Source organism: Mandrillus leucophaeus, unplaced genomic scaffold (genome assembly GCF_000951045.1).
Source record: "Mandrillus leucophaeus isolate KB7577 unplaced genomic scaffold, Mleu.le_1.0 Scaffold3, whole genome shotgun sequence".
In the NCBI taxonomy this organism is placed as follows: Eukaryota; Metazoa; Chordata; class Mammalia; order Primates; family Cercopithecidae; genus Mandrillus; species Mandrillus leucophaeus.
In genome coordinates, this window is record NW_012103142.1 from 14,851,058 (window position 1) to 14,876,678 (window position 25,621).

The 25,621-nt window shown below is 40.9% G+C and overlaps 1 protein-coding gene across 4 annotated transcripts in view; it reads right to left on the reverse strand.

Moving 5' to 3' along the window:
* The window catches only part of ADGRF5 (adhesion G protein-coupled receptor F5), a 103,724-nt gene that overhangs the window by 14,563 nt on the left and 63,540 nt on the right, over window positions 1–25,621 (reverse strand). For 3 of the 4 annotated variants that reach the window (XM_011986872.1, XM_011986871.1, XM_011986873.1), the window contains exons 4-12: window positions 21,792–21,953; window positions 17,211–17,387; window positions 16,671–16,777; window positions 15,190–15,248; window positions 14,598–14,740; window positions 12,955–13,176; window positions 11,344–11,547; window positions 5,178–5,348; window positions 1,624–1,833 (exon numbers count right to left, since the gene is read on the reverse strand). In XM_011986872.1, coding sequence (XP_011842262.1) covers window positions 1,624–1,833; window positions 5,178–5,348; window positions 11,344–11,547; window positions 12,955–13,176; window positions 14,598–14,740; window positions 15,190–15,248; window positions 16,671–16,777; window positions 17,211–17,387; window positions 21,792–21,953 — 1,455 coding nt within the window. The remainder of the gene's footprint in view (window positions 1–1,623; window positions 1,834–5,177; window positions 5,349–11,343; window positions 11,548–12,954; window positions 13,177–14,597; window positions 14,741–15,189; window positions 15,249–16,670; window positions 16,778–17,210; window positions 17,388–21,791; window positions 21,954–25,621) is intronic. The other variant, XM_011986874.1, reaches the window with a different exon arrangement.

The window sequence follows — 25,621 nt, forward strand, 5'->3', positions numbered from 1 at the left end:
TACCTTCCTGGACACTGGAGGAAAAAATGCTTGATTGACTCCTCTCCTGGATTCTCCATGCATTTGAAGGACTAACCAATGACCATATAAATATGCACTTACTTTCAAATAAAATTAAGCAGCTTATTCAAGGCCAAACAGCCTGTTAGCGGCAAAATTGGATTTCAAACCAGGTTTTCAATTACTACTCTAAGGCTTTTCTACCAACCGAAGGAATAAATGGGAGTTTTGGTGTGCGCAGGGGTGGGGACTTTTTTGAAAATAATTGTTAACCTGATGGAACACTGTGGTGTTATGACGCCCCTGTCTCCCATCTCTAAGTGAGCAGGCCCCTGCTCATCATGGCCCCAGAGGACAAGTCATCATTTGGGCAGCTGCCATGGAGACACACAGCAAGATTACAGGGCACCTACAGTTAAGTAAGACCCTTCAATTTTCTTTACATTGCTTCCCTTTGCCCCAGCTCTGGAAAAGTCAGAAGCAGCAGCTAACCAGAAGGCGAACAAGGAAAGAAAGGAAACTCCTTTTAATTTCTGCTGGGGGGAAGAGGGAATTTCAATTGAATATAAAATGACAGTATAGTAGATTTAGAAGAGAATATGACTTTTCAGTAACTGATTGTGGGATTGTTTAATAGATCAATGTGACTGGAAAAACTAAAATTCTTCGTGGGTTATTGGCTTTTAGTAGGAAAGAGTAATTGGACAGAGCAGGATTGAGGTCAGTCTGGAAGAAAAGTACTTCCATTTCCTGACTGTATACTACCAAGTCCAGCCCAAACAATAACTAGCTATTTCTACAATGTTGCCTCGGCCTTATATGAAAATATAAAGAAGACACAGGACTCACGGAATCTAGACTGATTAATCTCATAGTTAATGAAAGGCTTCAGAGTGGAGTGACTAAGAGTTGGCTGCTGGAGCCAGTCAATCTGAGCTTGCATCCTGGCTCTGCCACTTGCCAGATGTATAACCTTGGGTAATTTACTTAACTTTACTGAATCTCAGTTTCCTCATCTGTAAAATGGGGTTAACAATAACAGTATCCTTTAGGTTTATTGTTCCACATGAATTAATACATTTAAATACTTTGCCTAGTGCCTATCACATAGTTAAGGGCTCAATAAATATGAGCTATTATTATAGCAGTTCTGTCTGCCAATTTCTCTTTGCTTTCAAAGATTCGCATTTCCTCACAAAACAAACAATGGATAGAGGTAAACAGGAAATTAAAATGTGTTCCTTTTTTGGGAACCAGACTTATAAAATCTTTACCTAGCTGTCCTAAAGCACAGTTGGGTCAAACACTCACAAGTGTCTAGTGAAAGTACTTTTAAAAACAATCCTCCTAACTTCATGGCAAGAGCACAGGGTCTGGAATTAGAGACACTAGTTCCATTCCTGGCTCTACAACTTAAGTTGTTTGAGCATATTTACTTCATCTGTAAATATGGAAATACTGGCATCTTCCCTCAAAGGACTGTTGCATTAAGCGTGAAGACATATTGAATTTAAAGTGACTGGCATAGGCATGTCTCAGAGCAGACCCCACACAGATGGTAACTATTATTGCGTGTTTCCAAGAGCCCAGGGAGCAAAATACAGTGTCCAGCCTTCCACTCACCATTCCACTCCCTGGTCGAGGTCTTGACTGTCAGTACTGATTCTGCTCCATCAGGATACCTCCTCGTGGTATAAAATCTTTGGTATATTTTAATTCCAGCAGAAGTATTCCAATAAACCTCATCATAGTTACTCACATCACTGATGCATTTTATAGAAAAATTTTGTCCCTCAGAAACAGAAATTGTGTCCGGGGTCATTGTTAGATTGGCTAAAAAAAGGCAAACAATACAGACAAAAGAACACTGACAACAAGTTCAATGTGTAGTATCTCTGGGGACATTAACACATGAGTGAAACTTCAGAGAGGGACAGAAAAAAAAAAAAAAATGAACCATCCTGACTCTACTCATGTCAAGGTAGGATTGGTACCTTGCTGCTCCTGGGCTTTACTTGTTTCTAGGCTGTTCCTGGTGGTGCTCTGCACTGTACTCATTTCCATCACATGCCTTAGGACCTCGTGCACTTCACTTTTGTGGCTGGAATTATCTCCTGATGATTAGCAGGGTAAAAGGTTGCAAACTTAGGAGTGTCGCCTTATCCCAAGCTTCCCTCCAGCCTCCTCTGTAACATCTCAAGGGAGAACAAATGGCCGGGTTCCTCTAATAATCTCAACCTCTAGTCTTTTAAAATACTTTTAAATAATACCACATTGTGTATTATTTTCTCTCTTTTAATATCTCTCCTCCATAAAAATGTGAGCCCTCAAGGGCAGACCTGTAGCCTCTGTGTCTTTGCATCTCCAGTACTCAATACTGGGTCTAGTACACAGTCAGTGCTCAATAAGTGAAAGAGTGGGCCGGGCGCGGTGGCTCACGCCTGTAATCCCAGCACTTTGGGAGGCTGAGGTGGGTGAATCACGAGGTCAGGAGATCGAGACCATCCTGGCTAACATGGTGAAATCCCGTCTCTACTAAAAACAAAAAATTAGCCGGGCGTGTGGCGGACGCCTGTAGTCCCAGCTACTTGGGAGACTGAGGCAGGAGAATGGCGTGAATCCGGGAGGTGGAGCTTGCAGTGAGCGGAGATCGGAGATCACACCACTGGACTCCAGCCTGGGCGACAGGGCGAGACTCCGTCTCAAAAAAAAAAAAAAAAAAAAAAGTGAAAGAGTGAATTCTGGAACTACATTTTAAGTACAAGAATCATAGAGCGTATTGCCCAAATATAAGTTGGTTGAAAAGTAATGGCTAAGAACACAATTACTTTTGCACTAACCTAATAATTACACCTGCACTGTCTCAGGTAAACTGGGATGTATGGGTACGTTAATTATAACTATAACTACAGTAATATAAGTCTTTATATGTAATTAATTTCACTATATGTATACTCCTCTAAGAAGCTTCTCACAGGTTCATGGAAAATTACTAATCAAAAATATTAATAAGACTATTACAAACATAAAACCTTATATGAGCCTCCCACTATTTTAGTCTAACTGTCCACTTCTCTTTGAGTATATCTTTACATGGTTGATATTTCAAAACACCATTCACTTCAGTCTTCTGTAAGTCAAAAGCTTCATTTTGTGAGCCCACTGATGCTGGCCTACTTTCCCAGTCAGTGTGAAATCTTATTATTAAGAATATTATTATTATTTTCTTTTTTGAGACAGGGTCTCATTCTGTCACCCAGGTTGGCACAATCATGGCTCACTGTAGCCTCAACCTTCTGGGCTTAATTGATCCTCCTGCTTCAGCCTTCCAAGAAGCTGGGACTACAGGCACACACCACCATGCCTGGCTAATTTTATTTTTATTTTTCATTGGTAGAGACAGGGCTTTGCCATGTTGCTAGGGCTAATCTCAAACTCCTAGGCTTAAGTCATCTGCTCACCTTGGCCTCCCAAAGTGCTGGGATTACAGGCATGAGCCACCATGACTGGCCTAAAAATCTTATTCTTAATCATAATCCAATGACATCAGGGGTTTTCACAGTTACCATTAGAAGCTGGGATTCAAATGTTCAGACACAGCCCAAAGCCACTCAAAGAAGGCGTAATGTGTCCCTGCATTGCCTTTCCCAGCCGTAGGCATCTTGAGATGGCTCTCTAAGGCTTAGCTATTTCTGTGAGTAAAAAGAAGAAGGCTCATGGAACCATGAATTTGGTCCTCTTGACTCTCTGATGAGATTCCAAATGACCAGACCAGTGATTTTCAGTAAAGGCTTAACACGTCCCTAAGACAGGCCCCAGTTTTGCGGATAGAGGTAAAGTTATGTTAAATAATTTGGAGAAAGATTAGTTTTATCTGAAAGCATTATTTCCCTAGAAGAGCTCATGAGTATTTTGAGCAATTTGCAGTTTTCTATAGTGAGAACAGTTTTGATTATTTGAACATAACACAACTCTTTGTGTTAAAACTAGGAATGCAAAACTGTTCTACCTGTAGATATATGATTATTATATAGCTATATATTATATATCATAGATATATATTAGATAGATAGATAGATTATGCCCACATAAACATAATCTTGATCTTTGTAAAAATGCTAAGTCACAATAGCAGAAAACAGTTAAGTATTGCTTATATCAGTCCTTTCTCTAAACTTGTTCAAAAAGGGCCTAATGATTAATCTAAATTGTTGATTTTTTGTAAGACAGGTGGAAAAACAAGTCTGAATGTCCTCTTTTTACACGTGGGGTGAAATCATAATGCTTTGATATAAGGAGAAATGACAATTTTAAGAAGTCTACCTAAACAATTAATTTAGAGACTAACAAATCATTCATTCCAACCGCAAAATAACCAGAAAGAATCAGATTACTATCCCAGCACTTTGGGAGGCCGAGGAGGGTGGATCACGAGGTCAGGAGATCGAGACCATCTTGGCTAACACGGTGAAACCCCGCCTCTACTAAAAATACAAAAAAAAAAAATTAGCCGGGCGAGGTGGTGGGCGCCTGTAGTCCCAGCTACTCGGGAGGCTGAGGCAAGAGAATGGTGTGAACCTTGGAGGTGGAGCTTGCAGTGAGCCGAGATCGCGCCACTGCACTCCAGCCTGGGCGACAGAGTGAGACTCCGTCTCAAAAAAAAAAAAAAAAAAAAAAATCATATTACTGAGACTTTCTGCAGCATTGTCTCTGGAACAGGTGAAATGGGAGAGGAGGAATGAGGGAGGGTGTTGAGGGGTAGTGGGGGAGTGAGCCAGGATGTTGGAATTCAAGAATGGGAGAACCAGGTAATGAGGGAAAAGGGGAAAATTAGAGACATTATCCTCATTACACATTCAATGATAATAGGGATAACCTGAGTGGGAAACCCTACTTCCCACTCCACCTCCTGCCTTACTCAGAGAATGCCCTGGGGTTCCTTCCTGGGAACCACTGTGTCCTACCACAACCATCCCCAATTGTTAAAACACTCCCTCTGAATTTAAATGGCAGAGAGGGAAATCCTTTTCTATCTCCCATTGTGTGATTTGCCCTAACCACACTCCCTCTCTGTCCATTATTTTACTCATAGATATTTCCATAGCTCATAGTTCATTGGCAGCACTTATTTAAGGTGGGACTTATTCGTGGCTAAAAATTCTAGGGAGAGTCCTTACCCACAGAGATGAATGTCACTTTTATGTTTGCACTGCCTCTGGCTCCGTAGGCACTGATGAACTCGCAAGTGTAGACGACTGTTGTTCCAGAAGACCCGCTTGGGCATTGGGTTCCATCAGCCTTGAGGGTGTATCTGCTGCAGCTAGAATCTATGTCTGTCTCAGGGGTTCCTGTAATGAGAAGCAAATTGTTGCCATCCCAGCTGGCTAACTCCTTTATTTAGTAGCAAAGAGGTCAAATCATTTTTTTCACAAAAGGAGTTACTATTTAAACAGATTTCTTCTCTGAATGGAGAGGAGGGGTTTATGGTGATTAGGTCTGCAGACTCTGTATCCAGGTTGCCTGGCTTCAGATCCCAAACTCCATCACTTACTAGCAAGATATTGTTGAGACAGTCACTTAACCACCTTGTGCTTCAGGTCTCCAGATATAAAATGAGGATTAATAATAGCAGTTACTTCCCAGGACCACTGTAAGGTTAAATGAGATAATATACATAAACTCTTAGAAAAGTACCTGACTGAGTCCTGCTCTAACAAAGACTATGAGCGATGGTTTTTAGAATGTGAACAATGAAAAAGAGAAGCAAGCTGTTTGGGTGTGATTTAACTGGAAGAACACATGACAGATTATTTAGAGTACTATGATTCATTAAAAAGAGGAAGAAGCAATACTGGGGCACCTGATAGTCATCTTATTTGAGCTTTTTTCACAGCATGTTTGCTGTTTAAATCTCTATATTTTAGTGAAATCTTCAACTTCAACTTCATGCATTCTCAGTTACCAGCAGTTTCCCCTTCAAAATAGCTCCCTTTCCATACCCTCCTTTCCTTTCCCAGAAATACCATGCCCTCCATGCCATCTTTCCTCTTGCCTCAGGTTCTACAACACCTTGTGGCTGATTTTTCCTACTCTAGTCCCTTTACTCTCCCTCCTCCCACCTTGCCTGCAGTGGTGCACTCCTAAGGCAATCTTCAAACACTATCAATCTTCTGAAAATGAAGGAAAAAGAATAAGTCTTTTGATTAGTTCCAACATAAATGTGTCTTTTTCAGCCCTGGCTGATCAATGATATTTGGCATATTTTGATCAACATGTAACTAGCTTTTCTCCCTAGACCCCAGAAAGGTTGTTTGAAACACCAAACTGATTTCCCTCTTTATCTATCTTGACTAAAGTACCTCCTAGCTCACAGACACGAGTGTCTGTGCCCATCTCTAAGGCTCATCCCTCCACTTATCTTTTGAAAATCCACTTCTTCCAATTCTTCCAGGACATCCCTTCATCCTTTGCCCTTCCTCACCCCGTGTCTTTAATCTTTCCTCCCAGATTTCCTCCACTTCAACCCCCAGATACACGCAAGTCTCCCTTCCTGAAATGTTCTTTCCCCAGTCTGAATGCTCCCTAGCCACCACTGCATTTCTTCCTCTCTTCATACCACGATGCTTCTGCATTTTCCACCTCCAATTTTTCACTCCCATTTCTCATCAAGTCTTTGCAATTGGCCTTCTTCACCCTCTCCTCTACCAAAAGTGTTCCTTTAAGGCCAACAGTGGCCTCCCCTCATGCTGCTTTGACTGCAGCATCCCATTCTGCTGACCCCTTCTCTCTGATTTGGCGTGCTTGAGTCCTAGATGTCTCCTGCCCCTCTTTTCTCCTCATCCCTCCTTCTGGGTTTCCCTCTCAGGCTCTTTTCCTTCATCCCCTTCTTAAGGCTGCCCCTTTCCTCATCTTTTTCTCTACTGTCTCTGCGGGCAATCTCATCTACATCTATTGCTTCTAGAATAGCCCAAATTTGGATGACTCCTACTCTATTTCTAAGAGCAGCACTCTTGTTGGAAACTTTAGAAGCAAATTCCCAAGTGTTGCTCTGACATCTTAGGTACTTTCAACTCAATTGGTCCATTTAAGAACTCATCTTTTTTCTCCCCAGATAAAACCTGTACATCTTCCAACGTGTCCTTTCTTTGCTCTTGGCATTTCCCCAAATAAAAATTTTAAATTACTTTCATGCACTCACCTTTTACCCCTACTCAATTGTAAGAAACTTTCAGATTACTCTTCTGAAATATCTCACTATTGTCTTACCCACTCCTACCCACGGTAACTTGCTCAGGCCCCATTATCTGTTGTCTGCCTATTGCACATGATTGTAGCTGGGTCTCTATTTTCAGCTATTTGCCCCTGCAATCTATTGGCTATAAGACCTTAAAACTTATTTTTCCTAAGTTCAGCTCTCACCATCTGATGTCCTCTACTTTTGAAACCTTACCATTGCCTACAGAATACAGTAAAATCCCTCTTTGCCTGGTATATTCAATTATTCACAGTGTGATTCCAATCTGCTTCTCTTCTCTTTATCTTCTTCTATAGCTCTCTCTGAAAAATTAGATCATCTCCTGGGCCTTGAACACGTCCTGTAGCTTTGCGCCTCTATGCCTGTGTTCACACCTGAAATATTCTCCTTCCCTCTTCCTCCTGCTGACTCTTACCAATCCTTAAAAACCCATCTATCTCACCAAACTAATGTACAGGACAATGATCTATGCAAGAAGGAGTGTATAAAGAGATGTACAGAAATAATGATAGTGTGCAGTGGGTAGGTTCCATGAGAGAGAAGTCAATATATTATGTGGATTAAAGGAGGGATGTTTTAGTTGAGAGATTAGGGAAGATTTCAGAGAAGAGGAAGATTTGCTCTAGGCCTTAACAGACATTTAGGATTTTAATAGATAGAAATGGGGGCTGTAGTTCTGGTATGTGGTTGTATGTGGGTTGTGTGTGAGTAAATCCGTACTCCTTGGAAAACTTGGCATTCCATCAAGCTGCTTCAGGGGCTGGGACTGTGTTGAGGGGTGGAAGGATAATAAACTGTGTAGGCTCCAATCCCTCCATCTTCTTCTAACCAGAGCAGCTCCACTTCAGTCTGCTTTACACATTAGATGTGCTGTCAATGACGGGCAATTTTGCCTCCCAGCAGGACATTCGGCAAGGTTTGGAGACATTTTTGGTTGTTGCAACTGAAGATGTTACTGGCATCTTGTAGGTATAGGCCAGGGATACTGCTAAATATCCTACAATGCACAGAACAGTTCCACCAGCAAAGAATTATCTGACTCAAAATGTCAATAGTGCTGAGTTGAGAAGACTTGCATTAGACAGCTATGCAAGATTCTGCTTGAAAAATGGTTTCTATTGTTAACTCAGAAAACCACTGCTATAAGCAAAAACACAGAAGCAGCAGCATGCAGGTCTTGTTCAGAGAACAGTAACTACTTCTGTTACGCTGAGATTCAGAGAAAGAGTGGAAAAAGGCTCCAAAGAGATGGTAAACTCAGAAAACACAAGCAGGACTTCCAAATTAGCATCATTCACATCGTGTTTCCTACAACACCCTGGGGCTCTGCAACCAGGGGCCCTGCATGGGAGATACTGAATATAGCTAATAAGTTGGCACTTTGCTTTCTGGAGAAGAGAAGGTATGCAATTACAATTTTGTTGTTCAAAGTTAGATGACATCCCAGACCTTCCTCTATAACATGGTGATGATGGTACCTACTTTGCAAGACTTTGGGTGGGGAGTGGAGAAAAACCAAGATAAATGTAAACATTGAAAACAGAGTTGAGGCCAGGTGTGGGGGCTCACACCTGTAATCCCAGCACTTTAGGAGGCCAAGATGGGCAGAGGTCAGGGGTTCGAGACCAGCTGGGCCAACATGGTGAAACCCCATCTCTACTAAAAATATAAAAATTAGCCGGGTGTGGTGGCAGGCACCTATAATCCCAGCTACTCAGGAGGCTGAGGCAGGAGAATCTCCTGAACTCCGGGAGTGGAGGTTGCAGTGAGTCAAGATCGTGCTACTGCACTCCAGCCTGGATGACAAAAGCAAGGCTCTGTCTCAAAAAACAAACACACAAACAAAAAACAAAACAAAACAAAATAAAAAACAGAGTTGAATACATTGAATCTGCCACAATAACTATTTTGTGATCATGGTGATACCCTTAAAGAATACTCCTTCGCTTTTTTCCCATGTGGGAGGAAATCGTCACTGAATTTTAGTCTCTTAAAGTTAGAAATTCTGCCATTGTTGATTATTTCCTTTCTGTGTCATCCTTTTCCAGAGTGCTTTGAATATGCAACGATTTCTGAGAGGTCACTCATTCAGTTCCAAATGCTTTGGGTAAATTCTTTTGCTTGATTGTGTTCTACAGACCTGGAAAAATGGTTGTTAGTAGAACTTGTGGAATTTGGAGAAGATAGTTGCAGAGAGGAAGCAGCAAGGGCAGGAGAAAGAAGGGCAGGGTGCCAGGGCAGAGGCTAAATTCATCAGAGAAGCCAGGTCCCCAGGCGGCCAGCCCTGAGGCAGGAAATCCATTGTTCTGCAGTCATTCATCCCGCTCTAAGCATCTGAGCCACAGACTTCCTGGTTCCTTTGCCAGAAGGCCAGGTTTTTCACCTTTCGGGGTTGAAAGCTTCTGAGCCAGTACCACAGGAATTGTGCAAGGTCTTTCTTCCATCCGGCAGTTCCTTCAGGATACCTACACCTCCTCTTCCTTAGAAATCAGGGAAGTGACTGCATGTATCATGGGTTAATATTTTCAACAGTTACCACGTGCCTTTCTTCTGAGTACTTTAAAGTCGAATACAAATGCTTGCAGGTGAAACTCCTTTGGAAATTACATGTGCTTAGGAAAATTTGCCTGTAAATTGATAGTTTTGTTGTTGTTGTTGTTGCTGTTGTTGTTTGAGACAGTCTCACTCTGTCACCCAGACTGTAGTGCAGTGGCATGATCTCCACTCACTGCAACGTCGGCTTCTCGGGTTCAAGTGATTCTCCTGCCTCAGCCTCCCGAGTAGCTGGGACTACAGGTGCACACCACCACACCTAGCTAATTTTTTGTATTTTTAGTAGAGATGGGGTTTCACCGTGTTAGCCAGGCTCGTCTCGAATGCTCAACCTCAGATGATCCATCTGCTTTGGCCTCTGAAAGTGCTGGGATTACAGGTGTGAGCCACCACCCCTGTTCTGATAATTTTAAAAAAATAATTTAATCTATTTAAATAGCTAAGGCTTTGTAAAATGAAGGTTCCCCACACTAATGTATTTCATGGGTAAAGCTACATTTTACATTAAAGACTTTTTCTTTACAGATAAGCACGTTATACTGTTGCTTCTTTAGAGAAGAGTTGGATCTTGCGCTATGCAGTTTCCAGGCAGAACACTGTGCAAACTCTGCCTGACTAGCTCATTCCAGTGCTGGCCCACCAGGCATGCATAATATAGTTTGGCCAAGACGACACTGGTTTTGTGAAACAAGACCTTTGGTGAGTCCTAATTCTTTCTTTCTTCTTCTTTTTTTTTTTTTCATATTTTGACAACCTTGGATAAGTCATATAATCTGAACCTCAATTTCCTTATTTGAAAATTGGAAGTAAAATGCTTCAAATTTGTGGTCAAGCATTTAAAAAGCAGTAACATATTTTTTAAAGGGTTAATCATAAACTGTTATACAAAACAGAGTGAGTATTGCTGTTTTAATTTATTACTATTATTATTATTCATCAATATAAACTGGAGGGTAGGGAACTTTAGGTAAGATTTCAGATTGAAAACAAAAGCTAATGGGATCAGAAATCGTATGAAATGACTGAGAGACAAACAGATCTGCAGAGAGAAAGGGATAAAGCTGGAGGCACAGAGCTAGAAAATATTGAGGCATGCATAGATACAAAGGCAGAGAAGTGAGAAGGACCAGACACCAGGAGAAGACACACAGAAAGGAGAAGCTCCAAGTCAGACCTCAATGACAAGTGACCTCATCCTTAGCTCTTCACTGAAGATGAAAGGAAAGTGAGCACAAGCTTTTCTTGTCTTTTTTTTGTTTTTTAAGATCCAAAATGCCAGGATCCTTCTGTCTTGGGTCTTCTGCTCCTGGGATCTCATCTACAACCAAAGCATGACACTTGCGTGCATATGTTTTTGGAGTCTTGCTCTAGAGTGGCTAAGCTGGAGCTGGCATCAAACCTAATGTCTTTTCACAGTCTGAAATCCAGAAAATAGCAGCCTTCTGACATTTCCCGTTCCACACACCACATCTCCCATTTCTACTTGGCCAAGAGGCAAAGACCTATTTACAAAAGGGCTTATCTAACGTTCTCACCTGGAATACTTATTTTTCCTTCCTGCTTCCATTCTACTTTGCTCCAATTAACATTACTCTGACTGCAGCAGTTCAAAGATACAGGATTGTTGTCACACATCACCTTCATTTCTTCATTTGCCAAAATTTGGATGGGCATAACATCTATTTTCTTCTTGCCCTCGTATTCAAAAATATCTAGTATCAGTTTGCAAACATATTCACCTGCATAAAATACATGAAATCATGTATTATTACAACATATGTGTATTTTCTTAGAGGAATGGTACCCTAAGCTCATGGATCATGACAGTAATGACAGTCCTTGATGAAGCATCATTTTCAAAAGCATCTGAGACTTAGTCTAAAAATGCCTAAATAACCATTCAGGAATTCAGGAAGTGCAGATATTTCTGATGCCACAAAGTGGAGTACAGAGATGTTCTAAGGAAATAGCAGAAATCTTAGGGACTTTGCTAATAAGGAAAAAAGTATAACAATAGAAGTAGGAAAGAAATATTGAAAAGCCTTGGAGAATTAGAAGAAGATAGATAATATTGCCATAGTATTTAACCATGTGGTAAATAAAAATCAACAACTACGTGATAGGAGCCATATGTCTATAGCCCACCTCATCATGTAGAGAAAAGGAGATGGCCCCATTGGCATCTGAGTTACAATGCAGTTATTACATTCCAGAATATGTCAGGTACCCCACTAGTCTTAGGGAAGAATTAAGCCTTATGCTTGCTTTTGTAGTTGCTTGGGGTGGGCAAGAAGACAGGAGAAAGCTGAAGGGAGGGATAATAGTGGAGAACCAGAAAATTTGGTGAGGGCAGGGAGAATGATGGATATGTTCACTCTCCTGACTCTAGTAATGATTTCACAGCTGTACATGGGTCAAGACTTTTTAAATATGTACAGTTTATTATATATCAATTCCTTCCTCAACAAAGCTATTTTAATTTTTTTTAAATCAATGGAAAATTAAATTAATAATAAATATTATATACTAAAACAAAATAATGAAAATAATTATATACTAAAATAAAACAAATAATGAAAATAATTAACTTTAAAATTAATTAACAATTAATACCATGGTGATATGGTTTGGCTCTGTGTCCCCTCCCAAATCTCATGTCGAATTGTAATCCCCACGTGTTCAGGGAGGGCCCTGGTGGTAGGTGATTCTCTCATGGGGGCAGTTCCCCCATGCTGTTCTCATGATAGGGAGTGAGTTCTCATGAGATCTGATGGTTTAAAATCAGATGTTTGACAATTCCCTAGACCCTCTCTCCCTCTCCTGCTGCCATGTAAGATGTGCCTTGCTTCCCCTTTGCCTTCTGCCATGATTGTAAGTTTCCTAAGGCCTCCTCAACCATGCAGAACTGTGAGTCAATTAAACCTTTTTTCTTCATAAATTACTCAATCTCAGGTAGTTCTTTATAGCAGTATAAAAACGGACTAATACATATGGGATTAATTTTCAGTTTTGAAAGGTTGAAGCAGGAGACTTCTTTGGGAAGAGAAAAACACTATCTACACGTCTACATAAAACACTATTACATATTTGCTTCTTTACAAGCTCTTTCTTCCATTCCTCACACAAGTTATTGAATGGAGACCTACCTGCATCACCTGGAGTGATGTTGCGGATGATGAGCTTGGACACCGAAGTCATGTTGTTGAACACGGCAGTGTAAATCGAGAATTTACTGCTGTTCTGGATTTCCAACTGCTGTTCTTCATAGCGCCAAGACACATTGGAGGACAAAAGTTCGTTTTCACACACCAGACTGACTGTGTCCCCTTCAAAGATGATTTCTGGTGTGACAGAGAACTTAGTTTCATCTGGAAACCCGAAGAAAAGGTAATAAGATCCCAAAGTGAATAAATGTCATTGATGCTACTCACCAGACACAACCACCACAAAGCTCTCGGAGGTCTTGACAGCATCTGTGGTGCTGAACTGGCTGAGGCAATGTGTCTCCTCACTCCATCCCCATGCAGCTGGTGTCTGAGCCCTGAGGAAGTGTGTCCTGCCACATACTAGGTACAGGGTTTCCTGATTGGGGTCTTTGCCCTGTGGCTCCTTAATGGCAGTAATGGAAATTTTAAAGCTATTTTCAATATTTCAAAAAGTGTGGTAGAAAATTGCACATTTACTTATGAAAAAAAACATTAACTTCAATATCAAGTTTCTGTGCTACAGACTGGAATCATATCAACTGCTTCTTATCAATAACTGATATCTCATGCTTATTGAAAGTTCTGACCTAAGTCTTGAATGATTTAGAAATGTAAAAACTAATTAATTAATTATAATAAAGTCTGCTTGAGAAATAAGAATTTCCTAATATTCATGGACCTCTGTAGGAATAGGAGCTTCATAGATAGTAAGTTTGGATTTGAATCCTGGTTCTGTCCCAACTGTAACTGTGTGGCCCTGAGGAACTTGCTTAGACTGGCTGAGCCTTAGTTCCCCTGTCTGGAAAACAGGAGCAGTGAGAGTTACATTTGGGAGGCAACTTGGAGAAACTGTAGCTATTATTATTGTTTTGGCAGTAAAAATCCATGGGATCACTGCCTTATCATTTCACAAATAAAAATAAAAACACAGCCAGGCATGGTGACACATGCCTGTAATCCCAACACTTTAGAAGGCTAAGGTGGGAGGATTGCTTGGGGCCAGGAGTATGAGACCAGCCTGGGCAACGTAGTGAGACCCCATCTCTAAAAAAAAATAAATAAATAAAAAGTAAAAAATGTTAGCCGAGTATGGAGGTGTGCACCTGTGGCTTCGGCTACCCCAGAGACTGAAGCAGGAGGATCACTTGAGCAAGGAAAGTAGAGGCTGCAGAGAGCCATGATTATACTACTGCACTCCAGCCTGGATGACAGAGGGCTACACTCTGAGGCCTACTGCTCTAAAATGATGGCCCTCTATTTCTTATTGGTGCATTTTATGAATATTTAAACCTCCACTGCAATATTAGTTTTACTTTTTTAACTTAGTTTTGGATCTGTTAATTTAGAAAATACACAAACCCAGATGGCTCTGTGACCCCCTTGTGCCCCTCTTCCACACACCCCAGGTACAGTGGCATTAGTCAGATTGGGAGGCGCTGGCATAAGAGGAGGAGGTGGTACAGAACCACCTGTGCCAGGAAGTGGAGTGTCTAGCTTCCCAGAGGACATTGTAACATAAGCTAATTTCCTAGGTTTACGCATAACCGTAAATAACATGACCATATATAAACAATTTCACTTACTGCTAGTAAGTGCTTGAAAGGAGTTGTAGTCCATTTTGTAGGTCTGATTGAGGCTCTGTACAACTTGTTCATTGGCTTTATGTATTAACTCAAGTGATGGTGCTGTAGTCTTGACTTCATATGTCACAACCACACTTCCAGACCTGGACGGAGAACACTCAGTTCAGTAAAACAATAACTGACCTGGAAGAGTCTAGATATTTATGGCTTATTTGCTTAGGAAACAAAATGGCACAAACTGCCTGTTGCAGCATGAAAATCTATGGTCCTCATTGGCCTGCAGGATCTTCCGTAGAAAGACATCATTGCATGGCATTATTTCATTTCTATATTTCTGAACTATTTGGACTACAAACTTATCCCTTATCTTTGCTTGCAAAATTTTTGCACATGTATAGAATGAACACAAGTCTTTTTCTCTTTTTCTTTTAAACAGGTGCATCTGTAAGGGGTGAGATACTTTTTTCTCCTCTACCAAACTGCTCCTGCTGAGAATTCCACATGAACAATGCCTCTCTAGGGGGTTTACCTCCTTCACTACCATACGGACCCCAGCCATAAAGTAGAAATGACCAAATTAAAGTATTCTTACTTGAACCCTGTCACAGTCACGCCCTTGAAGCCTGGTAAAATTCCGTAACCCTTCCGGAACTGAAAAATAAAGCAAGATGAGTGTCATATATCAAAGTCTAGAAATAGGTGTATCAAAAGATCTGAAGCAGAGTAAAAACCACATATTCCTAATCACAGTAGGTAAAATTATCTTCCATTTTGTTAACTGTAGGCATTATATTTCTGAAGAAATAATTCCTATCTATATCAGTCTGGGTCCTCCAAGAAGTAGACACTAGATGAAATGTGCAAAAAATTTACTCAGGAAAATGCCTAGGAAAGAAAACGTGGAGGGAGCAGGGAAGATAGAGAGAGCCATCAGACCCCCAAATGAAAGAGAGGGAAGGAAGGTTGGATAAAAGCACCCTAGCCCGAACCTGGAAAGGTTCAATAAAGCCTTCCATGGTGTCCCAGTATCTGCCAGACACAGATGTGCTGTGCCCCTTCATTGGTAGGGAGCAGCAGTGATGGTCGTGGATTTCAGAAGCAGCAGCTGCAACCCTTGCTCCATTACATGACCTGTACTTGGAGGTCTGGGAGGGTCATCCTCATGGCTGCCATACTGCAGGATTGGTTGGTGTGCCAGGTACCTAGGTGTTTGCTATGTAACTCTCTCTTTCAAAGCATATAATTTAGTGTAGTGTGTGTGTGAGAGGAGGTTCTCCTGCTGTGCAGACATATTAAATGCCAGAAACGTAAATCAAATATCCAAGAGCTCTTCTGAAGCGGCACTTCATCAAGGCACTCATGGGAGATGACAATATTTGGGTGACATGCTGGGATGAGTAGGAGGCTGCTAACAGCCTAAGGCAGGACTCAGCTGCCAGGAGAAGGGAAGTCATTATCTCAGCCCACCTGTAATAATCTGTGACACATCCATTGGGAAGCTCTGTTCCAAATATGATAACTCCAGCAAAGTGTTTAGGTTTAGATGAGTCAATTCAATGTGAAGCACTTAAGACAGTGACTGGCAGTTAACACTGGTGGAATAGTCTCTATTTTTATGTGAATAAATTTATATCTGTCTTAGGTATGAATGCCTAGCAACCTCTAGTGTAGAGTGGTTTGAAACCCTCTGTGCTCAGCCACAGGTTTGTCTGCCCAAAAGTTAGGAGTTTCATTCATGTGGTATGTGAAGAATAGAAATGCACCAACTGGTGCTTGTAGGCTATAGGTTCTTGGGGCTTTGAATAAGTTTTAGTGAATTGATGCCACCAAATCTTATCTGAAACAGTTCCACACTGGAAAAAATTTATACTTATAGGTCAAGGTGATGCCACACTGACCCCTAAACATGATTTGATTTGAGCACATATTAATTCACCATCTCAGATGTAAAAGAATAATAAATCCTCATCCGTAAGTTCTGACAGATCCAAGCCACTGTTCCCTGTGAATGCAATAGACTCAGTTCAGTCCAAACACTTTGTTGGTTAAGAGGCTCTTGGGGCCAAAACCTACCGCTGTTTCCAAGTCGGTCTTGTAGGACCTATAGAGGGCAGAGGAAGTGTTCATGAGGTCTTCTTGAAAGCCTACATTTAGTCTGACTCTCATGTTCAGGGTAACATCTGTTGAAAAACACAGGGCAATATTTACAAATATCATGTTAGTGTCTGAGTATATACAAACCAGAAACATTTGTAAGTTGTTTTTGTGTGTTCGTTTGAGATGGAGTCTCCCTCTGTCTCCCAGGCTGGTGTGCAACAGTGCGATCTCAGCTCACTGCAACCTCTGCTTCCCAGGTTCAAGTGATCCTCCTGCCTCAACCTCCCGAGTAGCTGAGACTACAGGTGTGCACCACCACACCCAGCTAATTTTTGCATTTTTAGTAGAGGCAGGGTTTTCACTGTGCTGGCCAGGCTGCTCTCAAACTCCTGACCTCAAGTGATCCACCCACGTCGGACTCTCAAAGTGCTGGGATTATAGGCATGAGCCACCGCAGCCAGTTGTAAACTGATGTTGAATAACCACTCAACGCGCATTTAATGAACAGTTACTTACCTTCCTGAAGCAGGCAAAAAGGTCCCTTGGTAGGCAGTTCTTTAAGGCAACTGCAATGGTGCCCTGGGAGGAAGACGTCATGCTCTTGACAAGTGAGACTGTGAAGACACCTTTCCCGAGGCCACCCATAGCCTGTCTCGCAGGAGCACCAGATTTCATTCCCAGCGGGTCTGCAGACTATCATTAAACAGAATAGCAAGGAGAGACAAGGTGGAGAAGGCAGTCACCACATTTGTACTTATAGCCTGCAGGTATTCATTCTTGAAGAAAATCCTAATCTGACTTTATATTACCTTTCTGAGAACTTCAATAGCATAAAATTGATGTTTGCATGTATGCATCACCATGCTATTAGCCATGACAATCTGAAAGATGACTGCTGTGACGGTTGAGTGATGAATGGCTAAGTCCTCTTTTAGATACTCATGCCTAATAGCTAATAGTCACCAGATGTCTATGATGATAAGTATAAGGTAGCCAGCCTCCAAGATGGCCTTTGCCCACCCCTACCACTAGGTATTCAAACCCTTTTGTAGTACCTTCTTATGTTGCACTAGGATTGGTCTATGTAATCAATAGAGTATGGCAGAAGTGATGGTATGGCACTTCTGAGATTAGGTTATTACAAACACTATAGTTTTCCTCTTGGTTGCTCTCTCTCTTTCTCTCTCTCCTCTCACTCTGGGGGTAGTTGACTGCCATGGCATGAAGGCACATCATGGAGAGGTCCACATGGCAAGGAACTGAGGTCTGCAGCCAATAGCTAGTGAGGAACTGGAGCCTGCCAACAACCACATGAGTGAGCTTAGAAATAAATTTTCCAGGCCAGGTACAGTGGCTCACTCCTGTAATCCCAGCACTTGAGAGGCTGAGGCGGGTGGATCACTTGAGCGCAGGAGTTTGAAACCAGCCTGGGCAACATAGCAAAACCCTATCCTACAAAAAATACAAAGACATTAGCTGGGCATGGTAGTGTCTCAGCTACTCAGGAGGCTGAGGTGGGAGGACTGCTTGAGCCTGGGAGGAAGAGGTTGCAGTGAGCTGAGATTGCAACCACTGCACTCCAGCCTGGGCAACAAAGTGAGACCCTGTCTCAAAAAGAAAAGAAGAGAAGAGAAAAGAAAAGAATTTTTTTTCTCATATGCCAGTTGAACTTTCATATGATGACAGCACTAGTTGATAGATTACTTACAACCTTACAAGAGACCTTGAGCCAGAACCACCCAGCTAAGCTGCTCTAAGATTTCTTAGCCTCAGAAACTGGGTCTATCTTCTAGTAAGAGAACTCAACTTTTTTTTCCCATTACCATAAAAACCCTACTTGGGACACAAAGACAAAAAGGAAGAAGTGTCTTTTCACATCACTCTCGTGGAGAAAAACAAGAGGCCTTGTCTTGATGGAAACCCCAGTGAGGAAGAAAAAGCATTCTCAAATTTCAGTGAGAGCCTCTGGCCTGGGGCTGGTTCATCTCTGGGCCTATGTACCACATAAAAAGAAGGGTCAACCTTGGCATGGCAGTGAGTGACTTTCATGGCTTGAGTGCATTTTCATCTCGCAGAGTGAGCAAAAAGGACCAATGCTTCCTTTCTATGTTAAATGCAGCAGGATGTATGTTAGAGCACACCTCTATTTATAGACTATTGTAGATATAGTTTATAGGGCAAATAAGTTTATACCTGTATGGAAGTTTATTTTTATGTTACTGTTAGTACCAATACTTGTCAATACTTCCACCTTCTACATCCTAATTCTTAACAAATATAAATACAATGATTAAAAAATCTCTCAGATAATAAATGGTTGTTATTTTATGATGCTAGGTTTTAGACTTTGTTATGCATCAATAGATAACAAATACAGAGTGCAAGTAAATTTGTGCCTTTTACATATCAAGTCAGGTGTGAACAGCCTACATGAACACTGCTCTCATGGGAGACAGTAAGAAATGTTCTGAAATCAGAGTGCTTTGAATCAGTTTCCAAAGCTGGACCAAAGTCACATCTTTGAGAGCTGTTTTTTCTGCAGATGGGTGCCCAGGAAAAGTCCCACAGAGTGATTACCCAAAGGGAAGTTATCAAATAGTTATTTCGGAAATAGGAGGGACAACACGTTCCAGTTAATTCCTTGGATACTGATGCAGCCTGTGTCCCAGCAGTGGGTGGCAGTGGGGCAGGAGAATTAGGAACAGAAGAAACTGGAGTTGCTAACAAAGAAGTTGAGTGCCCACTAGAGGTAATTTGAGGATAGGCAACAGGATCCCAGTTGTTGAAATCTCTCTCTTACTGACATGAAATTCCAGTGCTAAAGCAATTTTGTTGTTGTCTTCTGTTTTGTGAGGGAGCATTATGGGAGGAGTGGTTGAAGAACTTTTGAGTCCCACATAAAATACAAACATGCCTTAGGAGAATGGAAAAAGTTACCACCTCCAGACCACCTGCCATATCCCAGGTATTGTCCGGTGCTTTATGCACATTGTCCGGTTTTAAATATCCTCAGTTTCATTTGCCATTACTAAAAAGGGATCATAAGGCAGACTGCTGGAAAAATGAGGTGAGGGAAGGATGGAAAAAGGAAGATGGTGAAAGTTTAGATGCTTAGTCATTAGTGCCATGGTCAGTAGGCCTAACCTTCATTGCCTTGCTGCATTTAACATAGAACATACATCCTGCTGCATTTAACATAGAAAGGAAGCATTGGTCCTGTTTGCTCACTCTGCGAGATGAAAATGCACTAAAGCCATGAAAGTCACTCACTGCCATGCCAAGGTTGACCCTTCTTTTTATGTGGTACATAGGCCCAGAGATGAACCAGCCCCAGGTCAGAGGCTCTCACCAAAATTTGAGAATGCTTTTCTTCCTCACTGGGGTTTCCATCAAGACAAGGCCTCTTCTTTTTCTCCACGAGAGTGATGTAAAAGGACACTTTTTTCTTTTTGTCTTTGTGTCCTTTGGGTTTTTATGGTAATGGAAAAAAAAAAGTTTAGTTCTCTAATTAGAAGATAGACTCAGTTTTTGAGGGTCACCCACCCCATTCACTTCCTCTTTTAGGCCAACTCCTCTTAGCTCTTCCCTGCTGGTCCTGAGGTCCATGAGCCTCAGGCTTCTCTGCCACATTGAAATATTCACTTTTGTCAAACCTGTTTCATAGTTCAGTAGCAGAAAAGATTCACTCCCTCTATGTGTGAATGACCAGTCTGTCTGGAAGGATAAATTAAACTTTCCAAGGTCAATTGCATTTAATTGAGAAGCTTGTTAACCCAAGTTTTTAAGATGGTGAAGCCTCTTGAAGTCATCCCATCTCTAGTAGAAAAAATTAGAGAGAGTATGTTTATATTGAACATATGGAAGGTAAACTCACAACTAAAGCTCAAGTGTCTATAATCATTAGTTGTTCAACAAAAAACTATTTTTGATACTTGGTCAGTTTTGTTTACTGGATTCATTTACTAGCACCTACAAAGACACCAAAAGGTTTCTGTTAAAAAATTTGGGAAGCAAAATTGACTAAAATCTATGCAATAATTTATTCTAAAGGCAAAAGATCTGTGCTGGGTGGGAACATAGAAGGGTATTTCCTATGTATTTTCCAAAGTACCCTAGTTTGGTGAGATGTTCTATGGATAAAGAGTGGGAAACACAGCAGAAGCTCACTGCTCCTGAAGGACTTATAATGCACATTGGCATCCAACTGGAAAATCACTAACTCAAGAAAATTAGTACTAATGGTAGGAATCAGTGAGAAATGGCATCCAAAAGGAGTGGTAAGGGAGCTGTGACTTCGAGTAGCATATATTAAGAATCAAAAATTAAAATGCATGTACCGACATCAGGATGGACTATTTGAAATATGAGAATTCAAAAACAATTTCAAAAACAAGAATTTTTTTCTTGCTCTCATTTTAGAATAATAAAACCCAACATCTATTAGTGTTTTCCAGTTTAAAAAGCAATTCCCTTTTATCAGATAACTGGGAGCTTTATCTCACAACTTCTACTGTATACCAGCTCTTGGGTGATGGTCTCTGGAGACATAGGGAAGCTAGCATGACATTGAAAAAGAGTTTGCAACCAGAAAGTCCAATCTATGGCCTGAAAGGTTCTACTTAATGCCTTGCTTCTGATGCATGCATGTACCTCATTCCTATTACCTGACCTATAATGCCAAAGAGAAGGGTATCTGGTACTTACTAATATCTTGAACCAGTCCTTTCTATGTTCATTGATATACCAAGGGAAGAGGACACAGGGAAGAGGATCCAGTAGTTTATCTGCCCAAGGGAAGAGGACCCAGTAGTTTATCATGAAGGACCTGGCCATATCTTGGGACCACTTTATGATAAGCATCACACAAACCACCAAGCAAACCTCTGGTCACCATCTAAAATAAGAAACCTCTGGCTGTAGAGTTTACTGATAAAGGCTTCATTCAGGAAGGCTATGAAGTCATAGAATCACACATCAGTCTCGGTGAGTCATTTCACTTGCCTACTAAGTAAAAGATTGCTCTGATAGTCAGGAGCTCAGACAGTCTTTCTCAAGACATCCGATCATTTATTCTGAAGCAACGGGTCTCTTACTCACCTGTTGTCACATTTATGCTCAAAATTTGGTCAGTGTTATTCCCATGAATTGGAAAACTGAGGCTGTTCAAGTAGGCTTTGATAGGATCCAGGAAGGATGCATTTTCAAAACTGATCTCAATATTAACAGTGTATTCTTCAGCTGTAGGACTTTTCGTGGCAACTGCAATGAAAGCACATGAAGGCTGAGAAAACTTATCATGGGAGATGGAGCAAGATCATGATGGATTTTTCAGCAGTTAAAGGTAATGACAGGTACATGTGAACGGTTGGTCTATCAACCCTTGGGAATTTCTAGTGAAACCTTTCAGAGAAAAAGAAGAGTTTATCTACTCATCACCTTGGTGTCCAAGGCCAAGCACTGCTGTGTGAAGTATGGACTGTAATGAGGCAAGAGTGGAAGCAGAGAGAATAGCAGGGAGGGTCTGGAAACCATTCGGGCAAAATATGTCACAGTCAGCACTCAAAGGAGTGAGTCAGTGTTTCATCTGCAGTATGCATCCATCAATAGATGCATACTCTAAAGGCTGAACCATGCATGGCTTGAAGACATCCAGGAAAAGTCACCCAGTTAATTCCCTTTGCCCTTAGCCTGTGAAAAGAGCATATATTCTTTGCTCTTCCTCTGAATTTCCAGTGTTCAGAACATGACAGGTGCTCAACAAAATTTGGCAAATTGGAAAGTAAAATAAAATAGATTTGCAGCTCTTCATTGTTTTTCCAAATTGTCTCCAGGTGGTTAACTGGCTGGCATTCAAGATGGATCTGTTCCCCAACACACAGCTACATCAGGCAGGCTAATATATATGTATATGTGTGTGTGTATGTGTATATATATTATATATAGAGTACATATATAGTATATACAGTCTATATATAGAACTATATATAGACTACTATGTATACTATATACAGCATATATAGCATATATAGTCTATATACAGTAGTCTATGTAGTCTATATACAGTCTATATATAGAGACTATATAGTCTCTGTATATAGTCTATATAGAGTAGTTTGTGTATAGTCTATATACAGTACTGTATATAGTAGTCTATATAGTCTGTATAGTATATCTAGCATAGTATATATGCTATATATAGTCTATATATAGTATGCTATATATAGTCTAATCTATGTTTATATAGAGACTATATAGTCTACTCTATGTTTACATGGAAACTATATATAGATAGATAGATAGATAAAGTCTACCCTGCCTGATGTAGGTGTGTGTTGAGGAACAGATCCATCTTGACTATAGTAGTCTATATTGACTACTATATATAGAGAGAGACTATATACACACACACACACACACACACACACACACACACGCACACACAAACATATTCTGGGAATTGTTCTTTCATAGTTTTCTATAACACACTGTTTCTGGGCCACTAATTTTAAGCTTCCCAAGAGCAGGAACTGTTTCTTTCATGCTTCTTTCACTTCTCGTAGCCTTACTTACTCCATCTGGCAAAGAGCTTACCATATTATAAATATGTGACCAATCAATTCTTGTTAAACCTGAAACTCTCCGAGTCAAGTCACAAATTCACCTCTCCGTCACTGACAGAATCTTTGGCCTAATCTTGGCTAGAATATATAACCGAAGCCATGGGCACAGTTAATACTTAATAAAGAACCTTCAAGGAATAAGAAGGTTTTACACAGATAGATTGAGAATATTTTTCTTTTTTTTGGGACAGGGTGTCTCTCTGTCGCCCAGGCTGGAGTGTAGTGGCATGATCTTGGCTCACTGTGACCTCCACTTCCCGGGACCAAGTGATCCTCTGGCTTCAGCCTCCCGAGTAGCTGAGACCACAAGCTCATACCATCATGCCCAGCTAATTTCTGTGCTTTTCGTACAGATGGGGTTTCGCCATGTTGCCCAGGCTTGTTTTGAACTCCTAGGCTCAAGCGATCTGCCTGCCTCGGCCTCCCAAAGTGCTGAGATTACAGTCATGAGCTGCTGTGCCCAGCCATTGAAAATATTTTATCTTGTCAGTCAAATAAGGAAAAAAATTAGTGAATACTTATAAAATTATTACTTTAAAATTTACCTTGTATCTGAGAAGATGAAGTTTATTATACCATAAAGTTAAAATTCTATGTTAAAAGAGCAAAAAATTTTCCCATAATATTGTAAGATCTAAATATTCCAAGGACTCTTGGTGTGAAATACTAAAGTAGAGTAAGTTTATGCTGGGAAGCTCTAACTGTTGAATGTTTACTTCAGAAAGCTGTAACATTTGTCCATTGAGCTTGGTAAACTGTTTGTCTTAGGTCTTTGGTTTTACCCATCAACCTTATTGAGAAGAATTTCATCCTGGCATCATTCAGCTTCTGCAATTAACTCAACCTATAAAAAAGGTCTGTGCAGATTTTCCTAAAATTAAGAATGGATATTAAGGTATATTTCTTATTTATAAAAATCTATTTAACAAATACAATAAAGTGACTTTTATAAGAATGCAGAAACTCAGCCTATCACGATAGTATGGCATTGCCTAAAATTTCCTATTGACTTTTGATTCTCAAATGGTTCTGTGATGAAAACAAGTTTCCTGGAAGAATGGTTAATCTTATTTTTATGTAATTCTAACTATGGACACACTATGCTGTCCACTGGGAATATTTACGAGGAGAAAGGCTGCATAATATTTACAAGTTCTGCCTTAGTGTACATTCTTTTTCCTGAAAAGTAATGCAGCAATGTTTATATCCTCCAGAGGGTTCACTACCTCCAGGATCCTCTTTGCCATGCCAGTCTACTCTCCTCTCATAAATAAAAACAGGATTTCCTGGATGGTAGCTGCCTTTTGGATGGGTGAGGTCAGTAACAAATTCATATCATATCCACTTCATTACTGGCTTTGTTGCATCCCAGGATCTGATCTTGCAAAATATCAATGCCTGCCTGAGGGTCATGTCTGGCCCTGAGCCTACTCCCTGTGCTCTTTTCAGTCACAACTGAAGAACAAGTGTGTGCATAGAAAGCACATGGTGATTCATGGACATCATCACTCCCCATTGAAACTGAGGCAGTTCTGTTCAGATTTTACAAGGAGCTGAGCCAAAGCATGAAGAACTAATAGGAAAGGCTCTTGTGACCTTAGCAAGTTTCAATCTATAGCATTCCTGCAGTTGTTAATGTGAGCACCCAGCTTCTAAGGGCCTCTTTCTTTCCTTTACCTTTATGTTCTCCAACAGCTTCTAAAAAGAGTTTCAGAATCACCCTCAGCCTGAGTGTCACCTCTCTAGAAACCAGTACGGATGGGGAACCTCTAATAGAAAGGGAAATGCCTTCTCCTTGAAAATACTCATTCGAAACAGGCTCAGAAACACCATTGTAATTTCGCAGGCTGTTGGCTTACTCTTGGAAATCATCTACTCCAGTGATTCCCAAACTTAACTGAGGATTATACACACCTAGGGAATACACACACACACACACACACACACACACACACAGAGAGAGAGAGAGAAAGAGAGAGATTTTGGAGGCTCAGCTCATGTGAACCAATGTAAAATATATATGGGTTAGGCCCAGAAGCCTGTATTGCTGTATTTTATTTTTTTTTTCAATTTCTATTGGTGATTTTGATGATCAAGTAGGTTTGAGATCTAGTGTTCCAATCCAAATGAAGAAACCCAGAAGGGAATCTTGGAGAGCCAGTATCAGCACCTAAACTTGTGTTTGGCTTTGCTTTTTGTTTTCAGACACCTCCTGCTGCTGCGCCTGTGGAGGCAAACCCTCAGGCGGTCTCCAGACATATTTGTTCACACATATTTTCCCTGTCTTGCCTCAAGGAAACTGATACT